The sequence below is a fragment of the Rhinolophus sinicus genome, chromosome 18, assembly GCF_057876585.1.
Source record: "Rhinolophus sinicus isolate RSI-liver-muscle chromosome 18, RSI-T2T, whole genome shotgun sequence".
In the NCBI taxonomy this organism is placed as follows: Eukaryota; Metazoa; Chordata; class Mammalia; order Chiroptera; family Rhinolophidae; genus Rhinolophus; species Rhinolophus sinicus.
The window spans coordinates 6,317,621-6,334,965 of record NC_142518.1 but is presented as its reverse complement, the minus strand read 5'-3'; the positions used below and the strand labels follow the sequence as shown (position 1 = coordinate 6,334,965).

The 17,345-nt window shown below is 44.8% G+C and overlaps 1 protein-coding gene across 2 annotated transcripts in view; it reads left to right on the top strand.

Moving 5' to 3' along the window:
- The window catches only part of ARHGAP6 (Rho GTPase activating protein 6), a 462,773-nt gene that overhangs the window by 199,660 nt on the left and 245,768 nt on the right, over positions 1–17,345 (top strand). Inside the window, exon 1 of one of the 2 annotated variants that reach the window (XM_019746348.3) lies at positions 16,431–16,700. The exons of the other annotated variant lie outside the window; for it this stretch is intronic. Within the exon in view, the coding sequence (XP_019601907.3) occupies positions 16,656–16,700 (45 nt within the window). The 5' untranslated portion in view covers positions 16,431–16,655. Of the gene's footprint in view, positions 1–16,430; positions 16,701–17,345 lie in introns of those variants that run through there. 2 annotated transcript variants of the gene reach the window in all.

Here is a 17,345-nt window from a genome sequence, read left to right as displayed (position 1 = left end):
TAGAGCATAGATACTCCCTATGATAGAGCCGTTCTCCCAGGTATATACCCAACAGAAATGCCTACCTATGTTCACCAAAAGGCACATACTAGAATGTTCATATCGGCACTATTCATGAATAACCAAGGCTGGTAAACCCTCTCTCAGGAGTAGAAAAGGAAAACTATCATGTTTTGTTCATACAATGGAATAGTTCTCAGCAATGAAGATGAAGTACCACTACAGGCTATAACATGTGATAGTGATGAAAGAAGGCAGACCAAAAAAGACTGTCCACTGCAGGATTCTATTGCTCTAAAGTGCAGAACCTGGCAAACCAATCTATGGTGCTGGTGGTTACTTTTAGGGGGTGAAGATTGGGAGGGGACTTTTCTTGTTCTGGGTAGTCATCATACAGGAGTGTTCACTTGGGCAAATGCAGCAACTTGTGCACTGTTCGCTTGTCTATTGTATTTCACAAGGAGTCCGCCCTCAAGAAAAAGAAAAAGAATACACTTCTCTGTCATGGTAGCAGCCAAACCGCGCTGCTCTCAGCCGCTTTTCTAGTAACATGATGTCTGTGACGATGTATTCCTTGTAAGGCAACCACACTGGGCTACACAGCGGGCCTGGCCCTTTGTTGGAGACCATGTTTGCATTCTCGTGTCACTAACAAATGGAATGCGTTTTCTGTTTCCAGCTTTTTGCGCTAGACTACAGCCAGCCTGGCTGTCTGGCCATCTAGGTGGTCTCACTCCAAATAGTCCCCGGCGAGGATGGGAGCGTTGAAGTTTAAGCTGTGGATTAACCCACTGAGCAGACCCCGTGCCCCTGGGCTTTCTGGCCAGAGCACAAAGCGAAGGCTGCAAGGTCAGCTGAATGTGCAATTTATGGATCCTGAGAAGGCAATTTGGAAGGAGGGTTGTTTCCCCCATTTCTGTTTAGTCTTAACTTTGTGAAATTGTAAAGAGGTGCTGGAGACTGAGGGAGCTGTTTGTGTGCTAAGTGTTGTCTGCCTCAATTGCACTCTTGAATTCTGGCTGGCTGCCCAGTCTTGTGTAGGAGGCTAGTTAAGATGTGTGTGCTGCTGCAAAACATCAGTTTTAGATTTTAAAAAGGATTAAAGTATTATTCCTGCAAAGCCAGGAACTGAGGCAGGCTTTAAAGGAGAAGGTCAGAAGAAGTAGCCAGGTCTTTGTAAAGAATCACTGAAGTGTTTGGCCGATACATTGAGTTAAATGTGTTCCCTCCCATGGATGCAAGTGAGGAGTTATAAAAGCAAGAAAAATAATCAAAGCGAAAATGAATAAAAGAAATGTAATAGCCCAAAGTATTAGAGTCACTGATGGCCATACTTTAAAAAGGCACTGCTAAAAACTGAAGTTAAATAATTGAATAATTGTAAATAAATCTAGATATTCAATCCAAAAGTTCTGGTACATACATAAGATGTACTTCTTTTCATATTCTCCATTACTCAAAATCTTCAATTTAAAAATATAACATCATCTTTATGTATCTTACTGAAACTTGAGACTATATGTGTGTATAAATATATAACGATATATATATATATATATATATATATATATATATATATATATATACACACACACACATATATATGTAAACAATCATGAGATTTTTAAAAATTACCATCCTCCAAAGGAAAGGAAAGAACAACTGGCAAGTGATGAGAAGGAACTGCCGCCGACTGTTTATAAGTATCTCAGAAGATTTAGATTATCTTGACGCAGCCTCCCAGGTCTGGTGTAACACCTCAAAGAACAGTTTTTTTGAAAAAGAACCCCAAATATCAGTTTAGAAGAAACCACAGAAAATTGCATGACTCGCTTTTTTGAGGAAATTATGATGTGTCAGTAGAAGGCGACATCGCCCCAGCTGCTTCGGCCCCAGTGTTTGGGTTATTGCAGCTTCCCAGAGTTCCTCGTTTGGGAGATAACTTCCCTGTTCCTTCCCTTTTCTTCTTAGCAGTCCCAGGAGGAGAGTGGAGTTGGGGTGCTGTGGGCATTGGAGCAAGGGTGCCCTTGCCAAGCTCCTTTGGTTGTATGTGAAGTGGGCTTCTTGCTTTGGGGGCCAAAGCATTTTGGAGAGACTCCTCTTAGGAGCAGGAAGTTATTATGCTCCTTGGAGGCCCCTCAGTGTTTAACTACCAGGGAGTGAGGTCTCAGTGTCTGATAGCAGAGTTGAACAGGGGTGAATGTGCAAAGATGGGCCTTACAGTTATCAAAACTTGGCCTTTTCACAGGATGTTCGGTGGACTCCGCTTGTTTCATGAGAAACCAAACTAGAGAGCCCTGCCTCCTAACCCCTGCACAGACTGCTGTGCCCTGAGGAGCTCCCTTGTTCTGGGAGCCGCATACACCTCAGCTCATCTTGAATTCCCCTGTGGGAGACCCTTGAATATATTTATTCTATAACCTAAAATATCAGCCCTGAGATCGGACCGCATCCCTGTCATTTCCTGTGGACTTTCCTTTTATAGAGAAGTGGTTAATTCTTTCCTAAGGACCAGCATTAGGATTTTAAAAGGTTTTGCTCTTTATTGCCACATCATCACGTCCTCATGATAATTGTGAGCTGCCTGCAACAGTCAACATCTGGGCATTAGAGTCAAGACTGGGTCCAAGGAATTGATTCTGTTGGATAAATCATCAGGTTACTCCAAGCAGCAGTCACTGCCATTGTAGCTGATTCTAGTTCAGGTTCTTTCTAGACTTGCTGGTGCTATAACCACCAAATGCGCATTGTTCTCATCTCCTGGAATCATATTTATTAGCAGCATTCAACAGATATTTCTCTAGTGGTTGCTGTAGAGAAAGCATGGGACCAGGTTCTGGGGGTGAAAAGAAAATGAGTATGGCAGCCCTTATCTTTGAGGAGGAAACACACCAGATGAGTGCCCTAACAGAGGTTCGACCAGAGGCTAGAAAAGCCTACTGGGGGTTGTGGGGGTGGGTCTATAGGTCCAGGAAATCCAGAGAGGCTGGTGGGAGTTATACAGGCAAAGGAGAAATGGAAGGGGTTGCAGGAGGGGGTGATGGATGTGATGGGGGAAGAGGGTGTTGCAAGAAGAGGGAGCTTACCCCTGAAAAACAAAGGACTCATGTTCAGTGTGTGATCTAGTTTCAAAGGGCATCTCCCCTGGCAAGAAGCCAAGGAGGTGGATGGCCACATTTTGGAATGTTCAGAATGTAAGGATGATGTTACATGCATCGCGCTGGTTGTAGAAAATGGGTTGGAATTCCGAGTACCTTCCAGAATCTTGACTAGTCTGAAATTTTTATATACACATATTTGTCTACACAGTATGGCACAGCCTGTTGAAACATTTATGCCATAAAAATACATAACAGTTCAAGTTCACTTCTTGTGAGTGGCCTAGGGTTTTGAAGACAAGACCAAATTCTCGGAGTCCAAGGGGTGCTTTAGAATCTTCTGCTTTTCTGGTGTCCGAGGATGTACTGTGCTGTGGCGTGTAACTGAATCTGGTACACGTGGTTGCAAACCCAGTTCAAGTTTGGAGTGAGGGATCCCAAGGAACAGCATGTGCTTGAAAAGCAGGATACAACTTGCAAGGTGAGGGCCCAGGGACGTCTTTGTGCTGGATGTGACTTAGAAAATACCCATCCGTGAGAGGGAAATACTTGGAAGAAATGATTCGAGCATAGTAAATCTGAGCACAACAGGGAATGTTTGTCTTTGGTTATGATTTACATTGTTCTAGACCAAATGGGGGGGGGTATAGGTACCTTCTACAGACCAAATGAGTCCCACATACATTCACCTGGGACTTCCAGAAATCAAATGCACATGTCTCTAAAAGCTCAGGTGGATGGAGCAGCAGAGTCCAGCTGGGACTCTGGTTTACCCCGGGCGAGTTGTCTGTCTGCTTCAAGGCTATAAATAAAACAAAATAATGGAGATGTTAATAGAAACGGATATATGGAAGTTTCAGTTTTTCTTTGGGCAGGTTAAACTCCAAGAGGATGAAGGTGAACACCAAAAGTAGAAAAAAGTAAAATCAAACAAAATAAAGTGCTGTTTTTACTATTGATGAATTTTGAAGCTTGATGACGGGTGAACAAGGGCCCATGATATTCTCTACTTTTGTGTAATTTTGGAAATTTTCTATAAGAAAAGAGTTTTGTTTTTTTTTACAAAAAAATAATAAAGTGCTTTTTTTAGTTTTCTAAATCAGGGGTCAGTGAACATTTTCTGTAAAAGACCAGAAAGCAGCCACAGACAAACATGTACCTGAGTGGGCATGGCTGTGATCCTGTGAGACCGAAATTTGAATCTCATAATTTGCACGTGTCATGAAATATTATCTTTCTTTTGATTTTTCTTTCAACCATTTAGAAATGTGAAAAGCGTCCTTACTGATTCCGGTGCGAGACATGAGACAAACAGGTCCCCTCATCTGTTCTTTTAGAACGAACACAACAAAACCAAAACAGGTTGAAGTGCAACATGCTTTGTTTTTCAGGTGTCTGTCCATTAATTAAATGGTGATTTTTCACCTTTAGTATTTTCCGGGATCTTTCTAGAATGCTTTGTGCCCCTGTAACACTTGCTAACATCAGTCGTCATGCATTTATTAAGCACTCGGCATGAACTGAAATGCAGGGGATGAGGACTTCAGAGGAAAAGAAAATATTAGCAATTGAAAGTGGTACAGAAGCTCCTCTATTTATGGAATGTTGACTTGTGCAGCTTCATAGATACAAACAAAACCATACTCTAGGGTAAAGCCCTCAGGCTCTTTCCTCACCACCAAAATATGTGCTAAGAGGTGCTGGGAGCTCTTTGTTTCTGCCTCCCCCACTTTGTTCTTCAGTCTACCTAATATTTACTGTCTTTCTGCTCAGATAGAGCAGTTTTGACATCAACTCCATCCTGTATGGTAACCTCAGGGGGAGTGGAAGAAGAAAGTGCTAATAAGAAGTAGCAGAAAGGAAGGAAAATAGAAACGATTGTTCAAAATTGAAATAGGTCAGAAAAGTTGTTGCAAGTCCTTTGGCAGGAAGAAAACTTCGAGGATGGAGACCTCATCGTGCAACCTGAGAAGGTCTGTACTATGTGACAACAGCAGGCGTTGATAGAGTTTGGCACCCTTCTGACAGCTGCACACACACACACACACACACACACACACACACGTAATCCCCACAACCAAGATGGTAATCAACAAGTGATGTCATAAAATGATGATAAAGCAGAGAACGTTTCCCTGGGTTTCTGGGGATGAGCGTCTTAGACCTACGAGGACCTGTGATAATCCTGGGAAGGAAGTGAGCCCACTGAATCAAGCCACCCAGTCAGGGCTGCTTCCAGGGGCTCGCAGCTTTGGGAACCGACCCAACTGTAAAGTAAGTCACTAAATGACAGTTATGGGTGCTTAAGCTGCTGGAAAATTCCTTGTAGTGCCTGTGGGCAGATTAGCTGCGCAGAAGACTTTCCATATAGGAACTGAAGGAGGTCTAATGTAGACAGAGATGCCAGGTAAAGCATTTATCAGCAAGGAATGGAAGAGGCTGGAGTGGGAAGTTCAGGGAGAGTCACTCACACAGCACCTTGCTGGAAATACACCAGGGGGGCCCATGCTTCTCCCCATCAGAACAGTCCTAAACAGCCTTTCGAGCTTCACAATTTTTCAACCCAAACCTGTGGTGGACCCTTGCTGTGGTTGCTCTGCTCACAATATCGCAGAACTTTTATCAGTTCTGGGTACCCATCCCATCCCCCAGCTTCTGTGTGGTTTGCTTCTAACGGCCAACATCTGTGAACTTCTTCAGAGGACTTCCCTTGGGGTTCTCATGCAGTTTCCTTGTACCCACAATGGGCAGGATGTGCCTGGGGGTTGACGTCACCCCGGGGCATCCCGTAGCCCATGACTGGAGGCTGTGAGAATATTAAAGCGCAGCCCCTTTGGCTTGAGGTGAGACAACTATGGGATGGAATTGACACTCCAGAGCTCCCCTCAGCATCAGGCCCAGACTGGGACTTTGCCAGAAATCACACCGTTCCTTGGCTTTCTCCTCTTTCCTTCCCTGGTAGGCTTATCCCTCACCAGTTTCTCCTGGGAACATGCCCTTAATAAATCACTTGCACATGAATCCTTATCTTAGTATCTGTTTCTGCGGAACTCGACTGAAGGCAAGAAGCAAATGCATTATTAAGCGAGAGAAAGAACACAAGACCTGGCCTTCAGTTAGCAATGAATGAATGAAAGAACGGAATTAATGAATGAATGAATAGAAGCCAGTCTTCAGCCTTCAGCCACTTGTGTTGTAGTCAGGGAAACAGGAAAGGGATCAAACATGGACTGTGACATTTTAGAGCTGCAGGTCCTATAGTGAAACTGCCCACATAGTGCAGCCTATCCAGCTGGTGGTCATCCAGGCTCAGCTTAAATATTGCCAGGAAGAAGAAATCACCACCTGCCAGGATAGCTGCCTGCCTTCTCTTGCACCACTCAATTTATTATAAAGACCTTCCTCCCTCCCTCCCTTCCTGCCTTTGATTCCCTCCCTCCCTCCCCCCTCTCATTTCTCTTCCTCCCTCTTTCCTTCCTTCCTCACTCCCTCCCTCCTTTCTCTCTCTCTTTCTCTCTCTGTCTCTTACAGCTTTGTGGAGATAGAATTCACATTTCATGCAATTCACCCATTTAAAGTGAACAATTCAATGGTTTTTAGTATATTCAGAGTTGTCCAACCATCCCCACAATCAATTTTAGAACATTTTCATCACCCCGTAAAAGAAACCCTGTGCCCTTTAGCTATCACCTCTTCAACCCCTCAACCCCTGATCTCCCCAGCCGTAGACAACTGTGGGTCTCCTTTCGGTCTCTGTGGATTTGCCTGTTCTGGATATTTCATGCAAATGGAATCAGATAATATTTGATCTTTTGTGCCTGGCTTCTTTCACTCAGCATCAGGTTTTCTTCATTCATGTTTTATCATATACACTACTTCATCCCTTTTAGGTGCCAAATAATCTTCCATTTTATGGATAGACCACATTTTATTATCCATTCATCAGCTTATGGACATCTGAGTTGTTTCCACCTTTTTTTGTTTGTTTGTTTGTTTGTTTTGTAAAGATTTTATTGGGGAAGGGGAACAGGACTTTATTGGGGAACAGTGTGTACTTCCAGGACTTTTATCCAAGTCAAGTTGTTGTCCTTTCAGTCTTAGTTGTGGAGCAGCTCAGCTCCAGGTCCAGTTGCCGTTGCTAGTTGCAAGGGGCAGAGCCCACCATCCCTTGCGGGACTCGAGGAATCAAACTGGCGACCTTGTGGTTGAGAGCCCACTGGCCCATGTGGGAATTGAACCGGCAGCCTTCGGAGTTAAGAGCACAGAGCTCCAACTGCCTGAGCCACCAGGCTGGTCCCTTGTTTCCACCTTTTCATGATTATAAATAATGCTGCTATCAACATTCGTGTACAAGTTTTTATGTAGACATATGTTTTCATTTCTCTTCATACCTAGGAGTGGAATTGCCAGGTAAAATGTAGAAAGTTCTTTTATATGTTGAGCCAAAATCTGAAACTTCTTAACATCCACTCTTGTTCCTTGACCCACCTTCTGGAGAAAACTGACAAGGCTTTCCTTTCTTACACCTGACATCACTTCAAATTGTTCATCATTGTCTTCATTTCCTCCTTCAACTTTCGTAGACTGAATTTGCTTTGTTCTTTTCATCATTCTGTTGTAAAAACAAGACTTGTAGAAATGCAAACCAACAGCCTTGAAGTTGTCACGTTGTTTATTGTAATGTACAAAACAGCTTTCTTTAGTTTCAAATTTCACACTTTCCCATCAACAATAGGGAACTAGTGGCTTATACCTTTATTTGGCCAAGATGGGAGACAAAGAATTATTTTCTAAAAGGGAAGGTTTTTTAATAGACTCCGAAGGGATTTTCCCTTTGGAAAATCTAAAAGACTAATCATTTGTGTAATTTATACACATTTGTCATTTCTTGACATGTTAATGTGAGAAAAGGAATTCCATGGTTTTGAAAAATCAAATTTAATGGAGATCAGTTATCCTTCCTAAGAGCTTTGAAAGAAGTCACGCGTGGCATTCTTTTTACTCATAGTCATGAAGACAGTGGGGGAGAAAACTTGACAAAACCACAGGAAAATGTAGCAAGTTACTTAGCAGTTTCTGGGTTGTGCCGAACTGGGACAAATTTCATGTTCATTTCTTCTTCAATAACTACAAAGGAATCCGATTCTTGCTTATTAGTCATAAACTTAGGGATATTTTTCAGCTTCTTTTAACATTAAATCCAGAACTCGGGATGGGTTCTGACATTATCGCAGGCTAGCTACATGACCTTGAATAAATCACGCAGCCTTTCAAAGCATCAGTTTCTGCATTTTAGTACCATCACATCAGTAGTTCTCAAACTGAGTTGTACATGATATCAAGGGATCTTGCTAAAAAATGTTAATTCTGAGGCAGTGTTCCAAGAGATTCTGTTTCAGTGTGTTTTGGGGAGGGCCTCAAAATTAATTTTTTTAAAAACTCACCCTAAGTGATTCTGACGCACGTGGTCCTGAAGACCATACGTTCGGACATTGATTAACCATTTCTTTCTGGTTCTTTTTCTTCTTGTCTTATCTTCTGCTGAACGGGAAAAGAAATCTTATAATCTCTGCAGGTATTATCTTTCCATACAAGGATATGTGCTGTATGTATCAACATAAAGAAAGATGGCAACCAAAGTTGAAATAATGAAAAAGTCCTAGTCTGATGCTTAGATTCTGATGTATTAAAATGATTTTGACCAGAACAATTTTACATGTGAAGTAGGGTTTCTCCACTTTGGCACTGGACATTTGGGCCAATCATTCTTTGCTCTGTATGTGTGTGTTGGTGGGGGTGGAACTGGCTTGTTCATTATGGGATGTTTAGCAGCACTATGTTTAGTAGTACTACCCCCCCCCTTAAGTTGTGACAATACAAAATATCTTCAAACATTAACAAATGTGCCCTGAGGGACAAAATTCTCCTGTTTGTGAACCATTTTCATAAAGCACGGTCCCAACGAAAAAGAATGAAGAAATTAGACTTAGAGCCATTTTCTTTGGTCGGGTGTCATTGCACAGCACGGCACCCTATGGCACCCTATTAAGCTGTTGGTGCTCGACCTTTATGTACCAAGCATTCCCTGAGGATATGGAACTGTCTGGTTCCTTCTGTCTATTTGGTGGATTAATTGGGATACAGACAGGTTAAGTGATTTGGCAAGAGAAGAGCACTGTGTTTCATTCTCCTCATTTCATTACACTTCTGACACAAATTCTAAACGTTTGCCTTATATGTTCTGTTCCCTCTAAAAGAATGAGAATCATAATCACAAAATAGATTAATTGGAGGAGGGGGCACCATACATGTGAAATTGCTTTGCAAGCTTCACGTGCCAGAGAAATGCCGGGTGTCACATACTGTTGAGCTTTCGAAACAAGTGGTTTTGTTGGGTGACTAGTCAAGTGCTCCAAAGGATTCCATGGCTTCCATTTTTGATCACACAAATGGCCGATTTTTACCTGTTAGCCTTTCAACATGCTGTGTTGGGTGGAGACCCACTTGCATGTAAGTCCCAGAGCTCAATCCTATTCTTCTGCTCTGGGGAAATTTCTCCTTGTTTTCTTAGGTGGTGTAAGACTAGCTCCACTGAAAGAGTATTTATTGATGGTGTGAGATATACTACTATGTGGAAATTATTAAAGGATGAATTTCTTATGTCTAGGAAGGGTTTCTCAACTTTGGCACTTGACATTTTGGACAAGATAGTTCTTTGTGTGTGTGTGTGTGTGGGGGTGCTGTCCTGTGCATTGAGGGGTGTTTAGAAATATCCCTGGCTTCTACACACTAGACACAAGTGGCAACTTGCCCCCAGCCCACTCCTCCCTGCAGTTGTGACAACCAAAAATGCGTCTAGACATTGCCAAGTGTCCACTTAGTGGGGGGGAATTGTCCCTATTGAGAACCACTGGCCTAAGAGATATGGATGGGGCACTAGCAGTATTCCCCCCCCACACAGGCACACCTTTCATCAGAGGGCACCATAGCCATCTGATGAATGAGTCTGACTTATCAAAACGAGTGTCTACTTTGAAACATACTGGCATGGCCTGCAAAGAGATTTGGACCCAACTTCCATTTACATCTCGACTCCACCATTTACCAGATGTGCAAAGCAAGTTACTTTCATGAAAAAAAATGGAGATAGTCATATGTTCCTCACACTATTTTTCTGAGGATCCAGGTTTGCTGTTTGCAAAGCATCTGGTTGGACAAAGGGCCAGTGATGTGGGTGCTCAATAATTAGTTGGCTTGTTATCATTTCAAATGATGATTGTAGCGCTAGCAGCACTGGTATTATCATGGTATTGCATGCAGAGGAAAGGAGATTGTAGCTGGACCGGTGGAGGCAGTAGACTAACACTGGATTATAAATAGAATGAAAAGTAGTCGCTGCTTGATTTTCCAACCAGTTTTGGGGAAGTCATAACTAGAGGGAGTGCAGCCTCTCTGTTTTGCCTAATGACCCTTGAATAGAAATTTATTTTAGAAACATCTCTCTGTGGTTACTTCTTAAGGGCACTCTCCCTGGCTATGAGGTACTGAATAGGATTCTTCACTGATGATATCAAAACGGAAGAACAGGGCAAACCAGTGATATCAAATTGGACCTATTGTAGTGGTCAGTGTATCCTCATTCCCTCACTGCCCGCCCCATGCCTTCTTTCCCTGCACTCACAGGGCGTCACTTCTTGTTCTTCTCGGTAGTGGGGATCAAGGCTGAGGACAATAGTACTAGCTGATACCAGGGCATTGTTTTCTCCCTTCTCCATCCTATGTCACCACAGCTCTAGGTACCATTCTTGGGACCCCCAGGAATACCTCATTCACTGGTCTTTGGACCAGGCCTATCTTCAGACTGGGGCTTATCTCTGACTTACCTGGAGAAAGGAATGGAAACTTTCATTCTTCCTTGGATTCCTCCCATCTCCATATCCCTGTTAGGGCCAAGATGAAGGGGAGAACTATGGTTATGGAGCAAAATAGCAATTCCTTAAGTGGCACTTATATTTATAGTTAGATTGCTAAGATTCCCCCCCACCCCACCCCATATGCAGAACTTCTGCCGAATAAAATATCCTCTCTCACAGGCATAACTGGTGTACCCATTGTTCCTACTTGTACATGGGGATGGAGTTGGCAGTGGCATTTCCAATTCCCAGCAGCGCTGGTAGGTCCTTCTTCACTTATCAGAGACATGTGATTTTGGGCAAGGAGGACCTTAAGCTGCTTCCCCATATCTCCTTCCTGATCCTAGAGTTTGATTTCCTGAATTTTATCTTTGTAGTCCCATGAGAAAACCTAGAAGAGAGACAGCTCTAAACTATGTTCATTCTTTGTATAAACTTTGTTCAGTCTATTTATACTGTAGTGTAAATAAAGATTCTAATGGGTACAATCAGTTTGGAAAACTGTTGGGCACTGTCCAGTAAAGCTGAAGATATGCATGCCTATGACCCAGCAATTCTGTTTCCAGGTTCATACTCTGTAAAAATCCATGCACGCGTACACAAGGAGATATGCATAATGACGTTCAAGCAGTATGGTTTTCAGTAGTCCAGAACTGGAGAGGGCACAAATGTCTATTGGGAGTTGAAGAGCTAAATAGTGATAAACGCACACAATGGAATACTAGACAGCAATGGGAATGAACAAACTACAGCTATATGATAACATGCAAGAACCTTAAAAACATTAATGTCGCGTAAAAGGAGCCAGATGTAATAAAAACATGCCTATGATCCATTTTATATAAAGTTAGAAAACAGGCAACACTAAGCTCTAAGATTTATAGATGCATAACTTCCTAAAAAGCAATGATTCTCAAACAGGGGTGATTTTGCTCCCCCAACCCCCATCCCAGGGAACGTTTATCAATGTCTGGAGATATCATTGGTTGTCACTATGCAAGGAGGGGGATAATATTTGCATCAAGAGGGTACATGCCAGAAGTGTTGCTAAATATTCTAGGATGCATAGGACAGCCTCTGTAACAAAGAATTACTGGTATAACACCAAAACCACAAGCAACAAAAGCAAATATAAACAAGAGGGACTACATCAAACTGACAAGTTTCTGCACAGCAAATGAAACAATCAATAAAATGAGAAGGCAACCTACAGAATGGGAGAAAATATTTGCAAACCATGTATCTGATTGGGGCTTAATATCCAAAATATATAAGGAACTCATACAACTCAATAGCAAATAGTAACAATGTGTGGAATTCAAATTGTTCAAGGTTTAACAGACCTCTTAGCGTTCTACACAAACTCCTAGGTCCCTTCTTGAGTCTTGAATAAGTGGACTGAGAACTGAAGAGGTGTATGTTTCACTCTGAGGTAAATTTAAGAGTCTTGCAGCATGGACTAATAATTTCTTTTCTTAAATGTGTTATCCTAACTCCCCAAACCTTTCAAATATAGAAAAACAACTCTATTGCACTTGAAAATTTAACTCTGACTTAGAAATGATAATTTAGCAAGAAATATGTTAGCAGGCAGAAGTTATTCCTAAAATGCAAATACAGCAGATCCTTGGATAACGTTCATAAGTTCAATGCTGTTTAGTTATAACGTTGATGAGAAAAAAAGAGATGGATTCCCCCTGGGGCCACTGTCTGTGTGGGGTTTGCAGGTCTCCCCAGGTCTGTGGGTTTCCTCCGGGGACTCCGGTGTCCTCCCACGTCCCAGGGACGTGCACGTGAGGTGAACTGCCATGTCTGCATTGTTCCAGTCTGAGTGAGTGTGGGTGGGTGGGAGTGGCCCTGAGATGGAAGGGCGTCCTGTCCAGGAGGGTCCCGCCGGGCACCCCGAGCTGCCGGGACAGGCTCCGGACACCCGTGCCCCGGAACTGGAATCCATTATCTGACTTGTTTTCATTCATCTTTCTCAAATGTGTGTAGAGCTCACATTTATTTCAAAGTTTCATATTAGAAGTGCTTTGGGTCTTTATTTAGAAGTTTGATGATGTTTTTGTGACCAGAAATGTACTGTAGGAACTTAACTCGTACATATGTCAATTACCTTAGGGTCAAATTTGTTTTGTTATATATCATTTCACTTAAAGTTACAGTTTCTATTAATAAGAACTTATGGATGACGTGAAGTGAGGACTTATTGTACACAATTTGGGAATGATGGATTATTATTGGCTTATGATAATGCCATTTAGTGACTTAATATATTTTCCAAAGGCAGAATACAAACAAACCCTAAGATGACTCAATTTTAACATGGAGGTGACTTACTCAGAGATAATGATCAAAGGGACTATGGTTAAGGTTTTTTAACTCCAGGGACCCACCTTGGATTTGTCACACAAAGGTGTGACAATTAAGTTCATGAACTCGTTGCAACGATGTTGTTAACCTTTTTTCGTATCAGAGGGATTCTTCATTATGAATTTGTACCAACTAGACAAACAGTTAACCAAGTTTACTATTTGGAAGTGCTGAAAAGGCTGCATGAAAAAGTTTGACGACCTGAACTTTTCGCAAACAGTTCATGGCTCTTGCATCATGACAATGCACCAGCTCACACAGCACTGTCTGTGAGGCAGTTTTTAGCCAGTAAACAAATAACTGTATTGGAACACCCTCCCTACTCACCTGATCTGGCCCCCAGTGACTTCTTTCTTTACCCAAAGATAAAGGAAATATTGAAAGGAAGACATTTAGATGACCTTCAGGACATCAAGGGTAATACAGTGACAGCTCTGATGGCCATTCCAGAAAGAGTTCCCAAATCGCTTTGAAGGGTGGACTAGGTGCTGGTGTCAGTGCACAGCTTCCCAAGGGGAGTCCTTCGAAAGTGACCGTAGTGATATTCAGCAATGAGGTGTGTAGCACTTTTTCTAGGATGAGTTCGCAAACTTAATTGTCCTGCCTCGTGTGTGTGTGTGTGTGTGTGTGTGTGTGTGTGTGTGTGAATGAAACTTTTTGTAGGGAAAGGGATTTTTAGCTTCGAGGACTTAATGGCAGCTCTGACAAAGGAAGAAGTCCTAAGGCTGAAGAGTTCATCTTTCTCAATAGGACTCAGTGAAGCAAAGGTCCCTAAATTGGGGCATTTGTGTATGCATGTTGCCTTCTCTGAAGGATGCGGCATGGAGAAGCTCGTGCTAGTTGTCTGCCTTATTCTAGGGGTCTTTGATGGCATAGCTCTAAAGGTTGCTTTCAGCAGCATGGCAGAGTGACAGTAAGGAGGGGACTTCAGTGTGTCACTTTTCTAGCTCTGCCTGGACATGCCAGGGAGCAGGGAGTATCTTCAAGGTGAATGGGTGTGCTCTGTCCTCGCACGTAGCAGAGGGAAAGGAAAGCTGGGCAGGAAAGGCCACAGGGAGACTAGGGCAAATGGTGAAATTGACTCTTAAGACAGCAGCACTCTGGCTGGAAGTTTCTGTTTGGGGCAGGGGATTGATTTTAAATTTCTTTTTATTTTTAGGTTATTATAGTGTACAATACACATAGTGAAGGGTGTGAATTTCACAAATCTGAACTACCTCTCAGTGAATTTTTACATAGGGGTGTACTTGGGTAGCTGTCATATAGTTCAAGATACAGAACATTTCCTGCACCCCAGAAGGTTCCCTTGTACCCCTTTCCCAGTCAATACCACCTCCCCATCTGGTAATCACTGTTCAGGCTTCTACCACCATAGATCGCATTGGCCTAGTTCAGTTCAACACTTGACTTTCAATCCCAGAATAAATAAATGCAATCTTATAGTATGTGCTCTTTGGTCTGATTTCTTTCTGGTCACATGATGTTTATGAGAATAAGCCATGTCGTTATGCACCTCGGTAGCATTTTCCTTTCATTGCGGAAGGACATTCCATCATATGGAGAGACCACAGTGGGCTTATCAGGTATCCACTGATGGACATTTGGATGGTTTCCATTTTGGTGATTCTGCCTGAACATGTTATGAAGATTCTTGTACACAGGAGGCCATGGGTCCCCATTTCTCTATATATCTAAGAGTGGAATTGCTGGGTCAGAGGGTAGGCACATGATACGTTTTAGTGGATAAAATCTTAGTTTTCTAGCAGATGAACTGTCATGGGACTGTGCATCAGCAGATGCTTCAGGATACCTGTACCCCTGGCTTCACGGTTTCCGTGCTCCTTACCATTATGCTGGCAATTGTTCTAAAATATTATATGCCAGTGGGTATTCCATCCAACGCAATTGTAAGGGCTGGAACACAGAGGCCACTTCCTGTTTTCCTGCCTCCCACCCCCACAGAGCAAGTGGAGGGCCACTCAGGGAGTCCAGTCTAGCCGGACCCTGAAGAATTGACACAAGCCACCCACAAATCCATCTTCCACTTGATAGACACCCCTCTTGGGCTTGGATTGATTGATTTCACTGAGCCCAGCGTGTCGTCTCTGGCCCCAGACTCTGCCTCGTCTGGACTCAGGTTGTAGGGCTGCATGGCAGTCAGAGTGCCAGGCCTGGGGAGGAAACTGGTGCTCTTCTCCACAGGGATTTAAAGTGCAGGCTTCCTTGAGGGGACTGGAGAGCAGAGGCCAGTTTTAGGTGGTGCTGTGAACCTCCAGTGTGTGCTAAAAATGATTTGGTTTACCTGGCAGCATTTGCAAATAGCGTATGTTTCTTCTATTTCCAAATCCTTGCTATGTCCTTTCCCTACTTGCTCCTAAGAGCTAAAACACAGAAAGCAGTGCTCTGAGCCCTCCCACCCGACCCCTGATCCAGCCTGGCACCAATGCCAGTCCTCACGTTTCAGCAGATTTTCCAAGACTCCCCCTTCCAGTGGGGTTCCCCAGACATGCCTAGGTCCTGTAAGCCTTCGGGGACTCAGTTTGCCCAAAGTGACACGGCCGGGGTAGCCTCCAGCCTGGCCTCCGTCCCCTGAGCAGTGCCCCCAAGGCAGCGTTACTTGGCTCCTCTCTGGCCTGCCCTCTCCTCAGGTTCCCGCGTCTGAGAGTTTCCCAAAGGAGGGCTTTCCAACGCCGAAACTCCGCCCTTCCCGAAGCCGATTCCCAAGTTAGTGAAAGTCTCTCTTGGAAACCCAACCTCGCCCTCTCGCTGGTGTTGACGGCTTGGTCAGGGGCGGGGTGGCAGGAGGTAGGCGCGCCAGGCGCTCTGACACCTGTCGTGGGCGCGCTGGGTCGCTGCAGCCCCTAACAGCTGGCAGCAGCAGCCGCGACAGGGGCTGGCCAGGAGCGGAAGGACTTAAGCGCCCGCCCATCACATCTGACTCCGCCGCTGCCTGCTCTCCCCCTCCTCCTTCTCCCCCCTCCAACTCCTCCTCCTCCTCCTCCCCCTCCCCCTCCCCCTCCTCCCCTCCCCCTCCCCCTCCTCCTCCTCCTGCTACTCCTCCTCCTTTCCATTTGCCGCTGCCTCCTCCCTGTCCCTCCAGCTTCGCGGCGGGACGCTGGTGCCCTGGGCGCTTTGCAGCGCGCTCGGGGCGCAAGGAGCAAGGCTCACGTCCGGGGGCTGCCCCGGGATGGCAGTGAAATAAGGGGACCTCGGAGAGGCGCCGCAATCCCAGGCTGAGCCCGGGGATCCGCCACTCCTCCCCGGTGGCGACATGGGGGACCAGGAGTGCCGCGAGAAACCGCGGCTGCACTACGCGGTGAGTGTCCCGGCGCAAACGGAGGCGACAGGGGGCGCCACTTGGCCGGCCTGGGAGGAACAGCTCGTGTTTGGTGGGATCCGAGGCTCCCCAGAGGTCCTCGGTAGGGTAGGGGGTGAAGTGGAAGGTGGCGCGTGCGGTCCCCCCGGAGTGTCAACTTTTCGGGAACTCGCTGCCCTTTAGAAGGGGAGCCACCAAGTTCGGAGCCCGCGGTAGCCGCCACTGCGTTCGCGGCTGGGGCTTGGACCCTGCTGCCTCCTTGCTGGCCAGGGCTGAGAAGTGGGGCTCCTGGGGCTGGCTCAGGTTTGCCCATTGAGCCTTGGGTCAGATATTCTGCAAAACAGCGGAATAGAGCTGGGTAGGAGGCAGGGCGGCTTCGCGATCCCAGCGTGTGGCGAAGGGACTCGCAGGAGAAATGCAGTATGGTGCGATGGGGTGCAGCGCCTTTGCTCTTTGGAAAGAGGGTGTGCATTTCCCGCTGAATTCGTAGCGGGACAGAATGCTGTTGCGCATTATCTGATAAATACTGGAGGATGCCAGGGGCTCTTCTGTCGGTGGCCTCTCTTTTCCCTGTCTGCTCAAATATTCCACAAGTATTTCTTGGGGACCTACTGTGTTCCAGGCACTGTGCTCGGGCGCTGGGCT